Genomic DNA, 16,921 nt, shown 5'->3' with positions numbered 1-16,921 from the left:
TGGAGTTTGGCTGGGCCGCGCTATGAATTCTGGGATATGGTAGTAATTTGGACAGCCTTCGGCGCGTCGCTGTGACGTAATCGGTCTACAAATGCGGCCTCAGGAGGATGCAGCCCATGAATTTGGACATGTCCAGAGTATAATCGCAGCCTTTGCGGTTAGAAAATTGCACTTGATCATGTCGCGATATTATCGCAAATGCGATATATCGTTCAGCCCTAGTGGATATAAACTGGCATAAACTTTTCTTGTGTATTTGATTTGATTTTTTTTGCTTCACGCTCAATGGATGCTTGGAGAAATACAATGCTGATAGTTGGCTCACCTTTTGAAATTAATTGAATATTATCATCAATGTTGTCAATAAAACCTAATTATTGGTTGTATACCACACATATATGCAAAGAAATCATTCTTATTTAGCTACTATTATACCACAATATCATAAATAAACAGAAAGTAACCTAGGTCATGTAGACAACCTGGAAATACCAGGTAGGTCTTATGACCGAGATGTTATGACCTTTAATTTGAGTACACGCTCAAACCTCAAATCAAAACTACTGATCATTCTTTCGCTTGAGTCAAATGACTTCCTATTCATGTATAAAGTGAAAAGCAAAAAATACAAATAAAGAAATGAAAATGAACAAAAAGGAAGTGGATACACATCGGGGACTCCAAGCCCAAAACGTGAAAAAAAGCACTACTCTTTCTAGAAATAAAGAAAGAGTAGTGCCACTACAGGAGCTGCAGGATCAAACATAAACTCGTGCTCCCTGGTTGGACACAAAACAGGAGAAAAAAAGCTTAGAAATGTATGGCAGATAATTCCTGCTGAGCTCCCACTGCCTTTTTCTGTGGGGATTTAAACAACACGAGAGAACAGGAGCTAAGTTTACACATTTGCAACAAGTTACTTTCACAAACACACAATTTGAGTTCAGCCACATAAACCTAAACCCAATAACCACCAAGGAGGAGCTTTTCTAGTGAACAGATGCTGCAGAGCTGTGGCACTTGGGCAAATGTGAAAGACAGAGTAGGGGCAGCGCTCTTCTAGCAAGAGGCCAAAAGGTCAGTGTGCGAAGTCTGTTGGCTGAAATTTACTGGATTCAGGCTACTGGCTGCTGGAGTCTACTTACTGGGGATGTCTATGTGAGTATGGGAGTGATGACCACTGATAAAAGGCTGTTAAATGTCCATTAATGCTGGAAATAAGAGGTTTACTGATATTATTGGTCACAATAACTCTGAACTTTTCTGAAGATTAGCTGTTGGAGGTGTGTGTGTGTGTGTGTGTGTGTGTGTGTGTGTGTGTGTGTGTGTGTGTGTGTGTGTTTGTCAGCTGTATGGCAGCTAACAGTCTGGTGAAATTAACCTTCTTGAGCAGCACCATCGCCTACACCAAGCAGAGTTGGTTTAGGCTGAAGCAAACTGCATCCTAACTCGGTTTTTACGGCACTATCTGGACTTTTTTTTTTTTTTTTTTTGAAGACTTCTTTAGTGAGAAACTCGCTTGCTGCCAATCATATTTGGACTCAATCTCAATAAAGAAACTCTCCAGAAGCTTCTTTACTTTATGAATTAAACTTCTATTGCAAACCCAAATTGAGGTATAGCTGACTGGATTGGTTCATTAATCAATTCGACGACTGAACTGTGATTTCGAGCTGTTCTGGTAATTGCTGATGGTTCCTAAATGTGAGAATTTGCTGCTTTTTCTTACTTGCCTTACATCGGAGCAAAGTGGATGTGTTGTAGGTTGGAATTGTAGGTTCAGGAGTTTTTCTGCAGCTTTCTCACAAATATCATTCAATTTACTTGGATTGATTGTGAAAGAATTATTATATTTGAAGTCGATGGCAATAAAAGACAGAGGAGTGGGCAAGAAGCGGAGAAGATGATGCCGGTGGTGGTAGTGATACAAACAGGGAGGAGGATGGGAGGACAAGGTGGTAAATTTGAGGACTGAGAATGAGACGAGGAGGAGGAAGATAAAAAGACAGTGAGGGAACGCCATGTCTCTTTCGCTTGGATTATGTAACATTACCTCCTGCCTACTGCCAATGGCAGAGGAAACGCTCAGAAAACAGTGAAAGGGGCGGAGGTGGAGGTGGGCAGCGATATCAACATCAGAGAGGGAGAAGCAGCAGCAGTGGTGTCAGTCAGACAACCACAGCTTACCTAAAATAATGCTGGCGATCATTCAGTTAGCTCATTAACAGACATTGTCCTAGTTTAATGTGCCTTAATGTGGCATTTTTATCTCTGAAAATCTTTCAGACTTGTTTGACAAATCATTGAAAATATCTTATGGAGCCCTGTTTTTGCTTGTTTGTTTGTTTTTAAAACGTATATATCAACATGTTGAGCAAAAACTACCGACTGATTGAAGATTTGATGATACCAAGATGATATCATCTCACACAGACGTTTTTGGGCCTTTCAGACCTTCATTTAGTTTCTGTGAAAAAATCACCAGCCACATTGTGAGGTACACTTGCTCAAATGCTTGTTAAAGCAAACATCTAATCGCATGGACGCGACCCAATGCATTTATGCACGTAGATGTGGTTGAGACAACCTGCTGAAGTTGAAACCAAGCATTATGTATGCAGGAGATATGTATTGTATTGTACATATACAATATATTGTATATGTACAATATTCTTGGCACACCTTGGGCCCTCTGTCGGAGTATTGTTGTTGACCATGTCACACCCCTTGTCATGAAGCTCAAACTGGTTTCTTGAACATGACAATGAGCTCACTGTACTCAAATGTCCTCCACAGTCACCAGATCTTAATCCAGTACAGCACCTTTGGAGTGTGGTGCAATGGGAGATCGACATCATGTGCAGCCATCCAATCTGCCGCATCTGTGCGATGCTATTGTGTCAATATGGCCTCAAATCTCTGAGCATTGTTTCCAGCACCTTGCTGAATCGGTGCCGTGAGGAATTACGACAGTTCTGAAAGTACAGTGAACTCATTGTCATGTTCAAGAAAACTGGTTTGAGCCGACTCGATAAAGTGTCCGGCGAGTGTTTGTTCGTTAGTTTTTTTTAGATTTTTAAATGGTTAAATAGTTTTGATTTGATTTGTTTCGCTGGTTGACATACACAGGGCTGTTTGTTGTGGCCTCTGTTGAGACATGTCCCTCTGTGTTTACATTCAGCACCAACCCCGTATATGCAAGAACGTGTATGTGCTAAATGAGCTATAAAAGCAGATGGTTGTCTGGCGGCATCTGCAGATAGAGAAACCAGAGAGAGCCGCAGAGCAGCTGCAGGAAAGCCCTGTGGGAGTCTACAGCGCCGGCCACCGGTCTCTCCGAGCGAGCCGATGGCACTCTGTAAGGAACAAGCACACTTCTCGGTATGTAAAAAGACTGCAGCTGTGGTGTCGTCACTGAATATGTTTTCAAAAAGCTTTGGCTCGAGAAAGCCTTCGTAGTCTTTATCAAGTGGCTTCTTGTTAAATGGTTTTGTGCTGCTTTCTCTAGAAGTCGCGAGTCAGTCAAAGATCACAGAAACTTGCTGTGACATGTTGGTTTCATGTACGATTATGAAACGTGTGCCATAAACTGAGAGTAAGGCGTTTGAAATGGGTTATGGGAAAGCTCAGCTTCTTCAGCCTCTGGTTTTTCAAAATTATTTTCTTGCAGTGGATTTATTTTGAATAATGAAAATATCTCAAACCACCATGTTTATGCCAAAAATCTGAATGAACATATTTATGTATAAATGTTTGCTCCACATGGCTTTCCTGCATTTCTTTCAAATTTAAAACTATCAAAATATTAGAAAAAAGTCCTGAAAGGACCTCAGAAGAATTGATTTATTGTAAATATGCAGATATTTACATATGATATATGCAGCATTTTAGACTTGAAGATTTGTTGGTTTCAGGAGGATTAAGCAACATAATCCACCAAATAATTTGTGTACACAGCAGCAAATATAAAAAATTAGTTGGGCTACAACTAATATTTAACCTGACAGTTGTTATCACTTCATAAAATGTCAAAATAATAATAGTAACAAAGTGAAAGTTCCCACAGCTCTACACGATGTCTGTAAATCTCCAAACGCCAATAATGTAAAAGAGAAAACGACAAGCAAAGTAAATGTCTGGCATTTCCACTCAGCCTAAACAATCACAGATCGACTAATTGATTAAACCTTTCAGCCGCACACCGGGTTCAAACTGAAACAACAGCAGCCTTCATCCTACAGTCGAGAGGAGATTTGTTTAAATTAAATCATAATGGATTTTCATGCCATTAACATGCCCCGTGTTTCCACATCACAACAGCCCTCATTAACATCTCAGCTCCTCCCCTGAGGGCAGCAGTGGGAGGCAGCGGGTGGAGGAGGGTGTGATGGTTGAGAGACGAGGCTTGTTTTTCAGTATGCGCAGCAGGAAGGAGGGGGGGAGACAAAAAGAGGCGAATAGGTGAGAAGAAGCCTGGATTCAGAAGCCGAGCCTGAGCAGGATCCTGCTGCTGTTCTGTAACATGATCAATGACCTTGCATACTGTCAGATCCCGGTTTCCTGCACGCGCTCGCTGGCTTTTGTTGCTCTCTCTGCCTCTCACTGTACTCAGCCCCATAAGCTCCAGATCTAATTAAGACTTGTCTCTTTTCCTAGAAGGCTTGGCGGCTGTAATAGTCTCTCCTCCTGTAGCGAAGATGGCACTGTGATTAGATTCAGAGATACGAGAGCAACAGCTGCCAGCTGGATGAAACTTATTGGCCTGAATCGCGTTAGATTCCTCTGATTGGGACCGCGATTGCGTCAAAGCCTCTGAGTTATAAATGTGTGTTCAGAAGTTTTTCTACATTTCCTCAAAGATCAGCCTCAGCAGAGGGGTGGAAGATGTACTCAATCAGCCGAATCATGTTTTTGTAGTATTTTCAGCAAATATACTTAGTTTCAAAGCAGTCAAATTAATCGTTGCAAAGCCAAGAGGATCTATTATGGGCATTTCCACCCTCTGCATTTATAGTCTTGGATGCTACTAGAGCAGCTTTGCATGATGTGCAGTTCAGTTTTTCCTCATGCAGTCCCTTACTTTATCTACTGTATGAAAAATAACTATTTGTAAAACAGAAGGTTTGAATAGCAAGTGGGCGGGGCCAAAAGCCTCATTATTTTGGCTATATGAACGTCCTCCACAGTCCTTGATCAGTCAGTTTCAGGAATGTTTTCAAATCTTTTACGAGGTTTGTTATAACGTGTCTGTGTTGCTCATTTCTGTAACTTCCAGAAACCACTTAGGTCTCTAGTTTTAAATTTATTCCTTGACGTTTTTGGCATTTTTCCGAACACATTGTAACACAGCTTCATACACTATACACTAATACGGTCATCTCAGGCACACAGGACTGACTGTGAGCACAGAGGCCACACCCACCTGCAGTTCAAACCCCCTTGTTTACGAGGGGCAGCCAATCGTGAGAAAGTAGACTTGTTTCAGACAGTGGATGAACTGAGCAGTAGGTGTAATGGAGGTCGCTGTTTTGGATTTTACATTTTACTGTTTACTCTGAAATATCTGAAAATATGAATCATGAAAAAGAAAAGACAAATATCCGTTTAGTGGAAATAAAAACCACTAATCTGACATCTCAACCAAGATAAGTTCACTGGTATTGGTAGTATAATCTTAATGTTATCTATGTTTTTCTTTGAGAGCAAAACACAATATTTGGCTGCATAGTGTGGTGAAATGAAAGTAGCATAAAATATAAGTATATACAGAGGATTTTGACCCTTTTGCCAAAAATCTGCTCGTTTCCGATGACAGTGTGTGAACGTGGTTTTTGTGCTCGGCTGAAAAGATTTCTGATCGCGATGGTATGCATTTAAAATTCGAAGATGAAGCCAAGAGAAGAAATTTTCAACGTGAACTCCCCAAACAGAAAAAGCCAGAGAGAAGAAAAGCCTCCCAGCTCTGTGACTGCCCTGCTCACGTGGTTTTTGATTGGTTTCAGTTTGGTATTTGGAGTATGAAGGGTCAGCGTGGGCGACTGCTTGTATGCAGCATGGATTGGAGACTTTTTGGCAGTTGAATTCGTGGCTGTATTGAGCTGAATGGCTGTGGTAACCCTGATTGTGCGAGTGTTTGTAGATATCTTAAAGCTAATGGACAGCCAGCACACACACACACAGGGACAGTATTAGAGGTTAGTAGCTGGATTACTTCATTCAGGCTGTGCTGCATTATCACCAGCTCGGCTGTCATTAACTCAGATGTTCCCACAGAGATGAGGCGCAGTGTCCTCCACTGCTCCACTCACACACAAAAACACACAGTGATCCCTCTTTAGGTCAGTTTTAAAGACAGAGGAGTTTGGGCGCTTGGCCGTCAAAAGTGAGTCACTGCTTATTTTTGCTTTTAACATGCCAACACCAACTTTTTATGCTGCAGCTTTGGCCGGCCTAATTACAGTGTGCCGTGTTGATCCTGGAGTTTTTGCCTGTGAACTGTTTATCTTCTTTACCCCGGCAATGACACTGCAAAAAGTGCTTGGTCACGCTGCATGTTGTCCCTGGCCTGGATAAATATTTATCTGATTTTCTGAACCTCTTGCGGCCAAACTGTAAAACCCTGAGAATTCCCCATAATGACTAATACAAAAATAAAGCAGAGGGAGCTTCCTCTTTTTTCCCAACCAGACCACAGTACAGTGAGGTTAAATGTGCAGGCTGGCGTCACTTAGGGAGACACTTTTGTCATTTAACTGCCCGGCTCATCGCGTTTATGTAACGCAGGAGGCCAAGCACTTGTTGGAAGTCTGCCTGCTGTGAGCGGGGTGAATCCCCTCCTTTTAACTATTGACTCTGGTCACTTTAAAAGCTCGGAGTGAGCCCTCCCACAGCGACCTGCAGGCTGTTTCTCACTGCGACCTTGCAGCTTTATCTCACCCCCTCAGTGTCCGTCAAGTCAGCTTTGCTCCGCCTTTGGGGAGCTTCAACTGAGCAACACAATTTGTTGTTGACTTAAAAAATCCTCACAAGATTCTGCAGTTTTCACGGCCATTTCCAGAATCTTGTTTTTTGTTTTTCGCCCAAACTCAGCCTTGAATGTCTCTTTTTTTAAAATTTTGGAGTTGAAAAGAAAAACAAAATTGCCGCTGGGTGCCTCTGAGAGCGGCAGCGGTTTGCTGTTGTTTAAGGCAAAGTAGAGGAGGCTGTATTTATAGCTGGGACACTTCAGGCAAATGAAAGAAAATCGCATTTGACTCTGCTCTCCAAAGAGGGAAACTGACCATCAATCATTTCAAAATCACATTAGGAAAAAAAAAAGTCTAACCCATATCCCTTCAAAAACCATCACTTGACTTCAATAACTCATGATGGCAGAAGAAGGAAAGTTTCTCTGTGCTCATACGTGAACATACCAGCATGAATTTCAGAGGCCAGTCGACTATTTGAGCTGATTAGTTTAGATTTAGTTTCGTATTTACAAAATTGGTGTATCTGTCATAACATTTGAGAAGCTGAAACCAGAAGTTGCTTAAAAATGCACACATTGTTGATTCATTTCCTTTTAATTCGATTGTTTACTTTGGCTTATCCTGGAAACCTTGAAACAATATAAAGTCCTGTATCCAAAACACAAAAATATTGGCATATGTAATGTTAAAAACACACATTAGACAGCTTGTTTTTTTCTTTATGTCTGAAGAGAATAATGTATTAGGATCTTTGTTAAATATCATCAAATGCATACACACTAAGTATTTCCTGAATAACGTGTGCGTAAAAGCAGAAGCAGTCTCTGCACAAAAAATCAAAACCATGGTGTCCTCAGATGGGAAAAAAGCTCAATTTAAGACTCATGTAATACTGCTTCAAATGAAATTTAGGATTAAACACTTCAAAAGTTTCCCTCAGTGTGTTGATGTCGATATGAAAATGAACAGTGGTGTGTGAATGATATGCTTTTTAATGTGAAAAGGAAAAAAAAACACCTCAGACTAACGTGCAGCCTCATTGTCAAAAAGGAACTGAAAGACTAAGGCTGTGATGTTTAAAAAACAAAAAAAGGGGGGGGGGGGGATAAAAGCAAAGTCCTCTGGTAAACACCTCAGTCTTCTTTAGCCCGTGAGTGAGCTGTTAGGCAACCAGCAGTTGGCAGGACGCTTTAAATTCCTCCGAGACAAACAGAGAGAGGGAGGGAGGCCGAGAGAAGGATCCCCTGGAGGGTGCCAAAGCCGGTTTTAGTGACGTCAGCCGGCCTGCACTGTTGCTCTGTTTGGCCGGGCCCTCCCTTCCTCCTCCCCCCCTCTCCCTGGGCCTTACAGGAATTCCCCTCCTCGTCACATTATTCTGAGGAAACCGCAGGCAACGCCCCGTGCTGCTGCGCAGCCACAGCTGATAGGGCGGAAACGCAGGCTTGTGACTGCTTGTGTTGACACAGACTTAAGTATGCACTTGTTGTTCTCTGCAGAGTCTCCTTCTGTCTCCTGAACAAAAGGAGTTCACATCAGCAGCGTCCAGCAAAGAAGTGAGTTTTTGTCCCGTGAAAGAACCCACTCGTCACGCTCTCGGGGATTCTCGGCAGCGTTTCCTGTTTACCCTCTGAGGTCAGAGGTGTGAAGTTTAGCTTTTGTGGGGGGGGGGGTCGGCGAAGGCTTGTGGGACACCTTTTCCTCAAGTCTGAGTCGTCAAAGCGAACGGCATAGACAGGAAGCAGTCAGTGAGCTGTCACTCATTCACGGCGCCTCAGTAATCAGCCAAAGTTGGGCATCGGGGCAGTCGAGCCTGAGGGATCCAGAGTGTGTTTGAAAGTTGTTTTTATCTTTGGATGTTGCTGTGACGGGAAGCAGCGCTGCCATCTGGTTTGATGTGCCACACTCTGTGCAGGATTGCAGGAAACACAGCAACAGATTGATGTGTAAGTCTGTGATGAAGTTTCACTTTTTCTTAACTTTGAAATGTAAATATGTCATTTCTAATCTGCGCTTAACTGTTTTGCATTTATGCCGAATGAAACCAAGTATTTATCTGACACGTTTGCTATTATTTTGGCTTTTCTCCCCCTCCTCATCATTGTTTTGCCTTTAGTCAAAAAATAGTGAAAACCCTGCACCACAGATTCTGCAAACTGGAGGTGACGTCTTTTTAAAGTGGTTAAAAAATATTCTGTGGATTTCTTGTCATCTGTTAAGTAAATGTTGACCGCACACTGTGATGGCTATAACGTGCTTGCACCTTTGTGCATTTAGTTTGGTTATTCATAAGCCTCATTTAGCTTCCTGTTGCCGCTTGGAGGTATAGTTGGCGAATATGCTTATTTACTTTATTTCTGACAGGTGTGCGTGCGTAGTAAGCATATACACCTCGAACCGGCAGATGCTTGGCTTAGCATAAAGAGCGAAAACAGAAGGAAACGAAGTGAATCCGCATTATCGCACCACATTATCACACATTATCCACCGTAAAAACAAGCCATCGCAAAACAAAGAAAAACAGACTGCTGCTCATTCTTCCTCTGCAGGACCAGTAACGTCCTAGAGCCTCTGCTGGCTGCAAATACAATATAGCTTTAGTGAGGATAAGAGGCGGTTCAACCCCAGTACACTGGTAATGTTTGTGTTTGTAAGAATGGCTGAATTGTAGTTAAAAAGTGCTCAGTGAGAGTAGAAAAGCACTTTATAAGTACCAGTCCATTTATTATTTACTGCTGACTGTACCAGCATGATTTGGAGAGGACGATACTGGTCCTGTGTGGAACTAACAATTATTTCCAGCTTGTTTTTCCCACTATAATTAGAATTAACCTCATACTAAGATAACTACCTGCTCACTTCAGCTTCAGATTTACTGTCCAGATGTGTGAGAGGTATTCATTTTCTTACTGTCACAACATCATCAAAATATTCTTTCATTTTATTCCTCCTGTTGATGAAATGCTCCCCTGCTCTGAACATTTGCCTGCTAATATTTTGTCCAAAAGTAAATAAATATATAATGCTCGGCATTAGTTATACTAAGTGAGTGTTTATGTCAAATATAAGTCCATAAACAGATGGGAAATCTGCAGTAATAATGACAAAGTAGCTCAAGAACAGCTGCCAAACTAACTAATATTCAGTTTTAATTCATTTCAAGACAAATTTAAGGAAGGATCATATTTGAAAAGCTTAAATTTGAGGTAGCGTGGTCTGCTCTGAGCAAAAAAAATCATAATGAGAATTGAATTAGGTGGGTTGATTGCATTAATCTGAATATTAAATGCCTTAAAGGTCTTTCAAAACCTCAAATTCTTATGGTCCCCCCCTGCCTCCTACCTCCTCTCCTCCTCCTTGTTGCTTGTGTGACGCACGGAGCTCACCGTACGTGTGCAAAATTTATTTTCACGCTGAAGTGACTGAAATGTGCTTCCTGTCCCACACGGCCCATCGAGGCGTCGCTTGACGCCACATCGGCCGTCCGTCGCCAAGCTCAGTAAAGCGGAACCGCCGCAGCGTTGTTTCTTCTGTGTCACAGCCCCTCAGCAGCCAGGGGGAACTCGAGACGCTGACTGGATGCAGTTTGACATGCAGCTTGTTTTTACTTCCAGTTTCTTCTTTTTTTAGACTCCTCAAAGAAAGAAGTGGGTGTTTGTGTACAGTTGAGAGCTCGCTGCTAAATTTCAGTGACTGTTTCACGTCTTATGTGAAACTGTCGGGCTCAAACTGAAAAGTTGCTCACAGTTCAGTTAAGGGTTTTTAAGGGTTTTTTTCCTCACAGAACAGGAAATGTGTGCTAGAGCTGAAACAATCAGGAATTGACTGATAACAGTTTGATTTGATTTTAGTGGTTTGAATGATTGAATAAGCATTTTAATATCTTTTCAAATGAATAGTTCAAACTTTACTTCCATATTTAAGAGTTTACATGGTGTCGAACCTGAGAAGAGTTGTGTTGTTAGTTGGGGTTTGAGTGCTCTTATTGTGGTAGATCACCGTAGCTGCAGGGGGAAGCTGTTCCAGCTGAGAGAGCTCGGTCGGCGGCGAGAGCCAGACGGGAACTGGGAATACTAAAAGCTTCTGGTCGATGGATCGATGGATAAATAACCCGGGGCGAGCCCGTGCATGTGTTTTTATGTGACGAATAATATTTTAATACTAATTTAATGCTGATTAACCAAATCTCTGATGGTCCTAACGCTTTCTACGGCTGATTAAATATTTCTTGATTTCAGCTTCTCACATGTTAAATGTTTCCCTCGGTGTATTAAATCACTGTAAGCACGGTGTAAAGTATTAAGCTCTGGATGGCTCTAATGGAAATTTCTCACTAGTTTCCGATGCTTTCAACCCAACAATTAAGTGACGGATTTAAAACCCAAATGAATCTTTAATAGAAACAAAATGAAATAATTAGTCGCAGTCGTGTGTAAAGTAGTTGTTTCATTGAAATTAAATAGTGGTGTTATATTGAGAGTATGTTATATATAAACAGATTCAGCATATGAACAACAAAGTGGAATTTGAAGGCATAAGACGTGATTTTTGGTACTGGAAGTCTTCTGAATAGGACCGACCAATCAGCTTTGACTGAATGCAGGTGAATAATTTCTACAAACAGACATTGGCTGAAATAATGTCTTTAATCATTGGGCTTATTCTGATGTTGATTTATCTTTTTCAATTTTATCTGCTTTCATGGTTGGACTGCAAACGGTAACAGGAAGTCTTGACCAGAAACTTCAGCTGTTACACCCAAACCTGATTCCACTTTTACTTTAGTGCTAGTACGTCTACGGCTCTGCTGGTTTTTTTTGTTTGTTTTAAAACTCTGTAAGTTGAATATATTTTGTTTTTTGGTCTGGTTTTGTTTTAGTTCTGACACCTGGTTAAATTTGTGTTTCAATGCAATTTTGACTTCGCATTTTGGTTCAAGGGTTAAGGAACAACTTTTCAAGCTTTGACCAACAGTGAAACAAATCTGCAGAGATCCAGAGAAATCACAACTCTGCACGACTCAAATTTTTTTTTTAAGATTATTTTTGAGCTTTTTATCTTTTTTGACAGTTTGGCAGCAAAGAGGGAGCGAGTGCATGGTAAGAAATGCAGCAAAGGGCTGCAGGCCGGACTCGACCCCTGGCTGCTGCCCCACAGCCATAAGTCATACAGGCATCTGCTCAACCAGTGAGCTAAACTGGTGCCTGTATCTGTCAATTCTTTCTATTCGTTTTAAGGAAAACCATAAACCGTAGAAACTACCTTGATTTTTTTTTCTAAAGTAAAGATTAGAGGAAATTATTGGAATAAATTAGAAACAAATAATAAATCTGGGATATTAACTGCAGCAGCATCTTAATTTTCTTGGGTAGCTTGTTAATAATTTTTCTACAAAACGAGCTTGACACCTTCCGTGATTTGCAGCTGCGGGATGGAACGCATCATTTATCGTGTCTTGGCTTTGCGTTTGGAAGTCTGGTTCTCTCTCGTCTATTTTGGTGCATACAGCTTTTTGGGGGAGAAGGTTTTTAATGCGTGCGTGGACCGAAAAAGATAGAAGAGGATAATATTCACGTTCATCTCCGCCCGCACCATTAAAAACCCCTACACATGAACACAAACACGCACTCTTCTACCCACCCGGTAGGTTTCTCGTTATATCAATTTTTCACAAGGGTGCCCACGCGGTCCCAATAATCAGTGGCCTCCAGTCTGCTGCTTCTTCCACCTACAGTTTCCTGCGGAGGCAGCAGTACTGTACCGATAGCGCACCAAACCTCTGTCTTTGTCTGTGTGCAGGAGGGAGGGTGTGATCTATTTTTCATTTGTTGACTGGGTGTTTGCAGCTTCATCACTGTGAGGATGCAGTAGCTTTAGCTCTTATTAGCATTATTTTTAGAGGTAACTAAGACAAGTGCACCTCTGTCACGGCATTGTTCAGCTTGTGTGTGTGTTTGCTGCCCTGTGTATAAGATCCTCATCTCTCCTCTCTTGATGGTGATACATTATTAAAAGCTGCCCGCCTGAAGCTCCAGTTGATGCCGGGGTTTTTAAAATATTTTTTTTAACTCTTACCTGCCCTGCTGCTGTCACTTCCACTCAACACGCTGCTCATAAACAACACGGTAAACAGCCCTTCATCCACATCCCTTCCACCTTGTCGCCCCCGCTTCGTGGGATGTTTAGCAGACAGCAGCTGATCTCCAGGCTGCGGGGGGGGGGGGGGCAGGATAGGATGAGGATCAGCAACCCTGAACCACTTTTCCAAAAAACTGATGGCGCACTGCGTAAAATGTAAACATGAAGAGAAAATAATGATTTTAAAATATTTATTTTTAGGTTAAAAAAACGTATTTGTTCAGATATAAATGGGGTTTGCAGAAGTAAAAACTGGGAAGGAGTCTCTGCTTTGACTCTTGAGGGCAAACAGTCCCAGCAATTAAAACATAGCATTTCTCCAAGTAATATGCAAATAACAGCCACGTATCTGTGGTACGCAATATAACTGAAGGAGTCAGAAAATCAGAAGGAATCTCTGTAAGGGACAAGTCTGTGCAAGCACTGGGACGGCTTTACGTTTGTAACCTGATTCTGCGGCTCACTCAAAAACCAGTAACACAGTCTGTTTCTGGATCTTTTCCTTGTTATTCGTTTTATTTGCATAGTAAACTTTTACTTTGCATGTGTGGATGCAGCAGCACAGTTGACCTCCCTGTGCCCCGGTGCAGCCACCGTTAATGCTAAAGGGTTCTCTGCTATTCAGATGAGGTTTGGTTTGGGGTTTTTTTTCCATAAAATGACTTACTTATTACAGCAAGACATTTTACATACATCACAGCATCTGTATTAAGAGTTTATGTCCAGCCCGTAGCCCAGACCCACTGAAAACATTTATTAGGGAAAAAAAAATAGATCAAAGGAGGCAGTGAGATATTAAATAGTCAACATTTTGCATCTAGATGACTAAAAGCATTTACCTTTATGAACTACATTCATCTCGTCAACTTCTAAATGCGTACAGAGACTGCTTTTAAAGAAAACAATCGAGTCCAGTCTTTACAATTTTGTAAAATTCGTTTGTTATGAAATATTTCTACTTCATCATAAAAATAGGCTTATTTTATGTTAGTGTTCACCTGAGGCAGATCATTTTTAAAATGTATATACATAAATAAAATTATATACATTTACATAATATATATGTAAATTTATAATACATTTATAACACATGCATTCAGTACATTACTTTCTTTTAAATTTCCTAATTTAAAAAAAAGATATATATCTCGTAGCCTTGCACTCAACGATCCTAGTGGTCTATCACACTTGGGGCTTGCTACCCAATCTCAGGTGGGAGTGATGATATCTCCCCCCTGACCTGTCGTCCTGGCTCCCCCTTGCCATAGCATGTGTGTGCAGTAGGCTCGCATGGGGGGGTCTAGCCTTAGGACCCTTACTGGATACAGATGCCCCAGGCGGGAATCAATTTTGTGACGCTCTAGAGGCGTGTAGTCTTACCACTTTGCTTGCTTGCTTGCTTGCTTGCTATCTATCTATCTATCTATCTATCTAGTCCAATGATTAAAGACTGAAATTTGCTTAAATTTTTGGAAACCTCAAATATTTAACTGGTGTATCAATATTAACGTGCCAATAACCATAATTAAAATAATCAGTCCTAAAAAGAATGAAACGTGTTGCACACGCAGTATCACGCTATGCAGTTGAAAGGTTTATTTTCAAAGACCTGACTTAACGGCAACAGAGGAAACTGAACCTTCTTCAAGTATAAACTAAGAATCCGTCCAGAAATTTGATCTCAGAAATCAAGCAGAAAAACACTTTAAAGAAATTTTAACCCGCATTAGATTTTAGATTCGATTTTTGTCCCGAGTCTTTATGCTCTCTCCCTCTTCATCGGTGTTAGGTGTTCCCATCATTCTCTCTGTGTCTGTGCTTTTGTGTTGATTAGATTTGATAAAGTGAGAGGGAGCTAATGCGAGGAAGGGAGCGGGAGTGGCAGTCGCCTCGCGCTGAGCTGACTGGTGATGATGATTGACTGCAGGGTAATGGGACACTCAGTGCGATTGGGGATTCCTCTGCGCTTCCTCATCTTTTGTTCGGTCACTCAGGAAGCACAAGCTGTACTTCCTTCGAGTCGTTTCAGTCTCAGTTCTGCATTCAGATTGGCTCACCCTGCTCGAGACCGCCGGCAGGCTGTTTTCACGGGTGTGTCCGCGATGATAAAGAATGTGTCACGCACTGATGACAACCCTTATGGACACTTATTGCACCGGTCAGCTGCTGAGGACAGCAAAAACTCAGTTTCTCCTCTGGAGGAGACAAAGATGAGATCGACAGACTGCCTTTAAAGGTGACGGCGAGTTCTGCACAGCTCATGCATCTGCCAGCTGTTGTTATGAGTATTGTACGAGGGGATGCCCATGTTTAATAATAGCGTCATTGTCAAATGAAGCCATTCAGGGAGCGATCAGGATTCTGTAGAAGAGAAAATATTGTTGCCTGTACATCTGTCATTTAAACTATAATTACATAAAAGAACAAACCGGGCATTTATCAGAGTTGAAATGGTTCCCTATTTGGCTGCAGACGGCTTTATTTCCTACAGCTGGTGCAACTGGCATGATTTCAGCCTTTCTGTCTATTAATCCTGCTCTAATCAGAGGGAACCAAATTAAAAGACTGTAAGGAGAAGCTACGTACAGCACAGCTGAAATACTAATTTCATTAATCTGCTAAGTACTTTGTTGATTAATCTTTTTTTGCAAGTAAAGTAATAGTAATTAAAAAAGATGTTTATGTTGCCAATTTTTCCTTAAAAACAGTTCAGGAACCCATATTGTTGGAATTGGTATCAAATGAGACACAACTGAGAGCAGATTTCTAAATATTTTATGAGGAAATAAAGTAAATTGTGGATTTTGTCTGTTATCTAATCAATTAAAGGACAGATAAGCTTTGATTTCTACCGTATATGCCTGTTTTATCTCTCACTTAATGCTGACAATCCTTTCTTAATAATTTTTGCCAATAAATTGATTTCTTGGCCCCCTGAGCCAAATGTGAAACTGCCAGATTTCTTTTAAAAGCTGCACAAGACAAACAAAAGCAGGAACATTATCTAAACAGCAAATGTCTTACCCACAGTTACCTGAATAGGTTCAATGCTTTAGTGCTGTTTCGAAGCAGGACTGCAATAAATTGTTTTTAATCTCAGTCAATCTACTGTTTCTTTTAAATTGTTATTAATTCATGAATTCATTTACCTTTTTTAATATTATTTAGTTAATGATCTGTAAACAAAGCAGAGAAAACCAGCTGGAGGAAGGGAATGTGGAGTACCATATATTCCTTAATAAATGACTTAATTATGCATAAATGATCAGTGTGCTTTATTTGCTAATTAGCGTATGGTTGCTCAACTAATTATCACCATCGATTGCCCATTTTTACGGAGTTGGAAAATGTCCTCGTCTGTGAGTGAGCGCATGCATCAGTTAGTGTGAGGGTGTCTTTGATGGGTGTTTGATGGTAGCGTGTGAGTGAGTGTTTGCACAGAGCCGGGTGGGTACAGCAGGCTGGTGGAGGTGCTCGAGTTACATAATCCCAAACTCCCTCCCGCGCAGTGACAGCGAAGAGGGGGGCAGCTGCCGAATCCCATCTTGTCATCTCCGCTCTCCTTCTCCTCTTCCTCTCCTCTTTCCCGTTTGATCCAGCAATAAGCGCCCGCTGTCCTCCTGCTTCCTGCTATCATCCACACATCAGCTTCAGGCACTTCAGTCCACCTATCTGGATCGAACTATCACGGACACGACACCAACCTTTTCCACAGAATTTGTTTTAATTTAGTACCTCAGACGTGATTAAAAAGACGGCTCAAACTATGGTCCAGCAGCAGTTTTCGGGCTTCTCGTTGGTGTGCTGGTGTAGTGTCG

General features: G+C 41.4%; 1 protein-coding gene across 4 annotated transcripts in view; it reads left to right on the top strand.

Moving 5' to 3' along the window:
* hivep1 (HIVEP zinc finger 1) overlaps window positions 1–16,921 on the top strand; it is a 69,477-nt gene that overhangs the window by 34,040 nt on the left and 18,516 nt on the right. Inside the window, exon 1 of one of the 4 annotated variants that reach the window (XM_085395177.1) lies at window positions 4,016–8,911. The exons of the other annotated variants lie outside the window; for them this stretch is intronic. Coding sequence (XP_085251303.1) covers window positions 8,908–8,911 — 4 coding nt within the window. The 5' untranslated portion in view covers window positions 4,016–8,907. Of the gene's footprint in view, window positions 1–4,015; window positions 8,912–16,921 lie in introns of those variants that run through there. 4 annotated transcript variants of the gene reach the window in all.

This window comes from Rhamphochromis longiceps, linkage group LG22, assembly GCF_057381845.1.
Source record: "Rhamphochromis longiceps isolate RC_006_pf linkage group LG22, R_longiceps_female_GT1.1, whole genome shotgun sequence".
Classification (NCBI taxonomy): Eukaryota; Metazoa; Chordata; class Actinopteri; order Cichliformes; family Cichlidae; genus Rhamphochromis; species Rhamphochromis longiceps.
The sequence above is the reverse complement of the archived record's forward strand: the minus strand, read 5'-3'. Positions and strand labels throughout refer to the sequence as shown.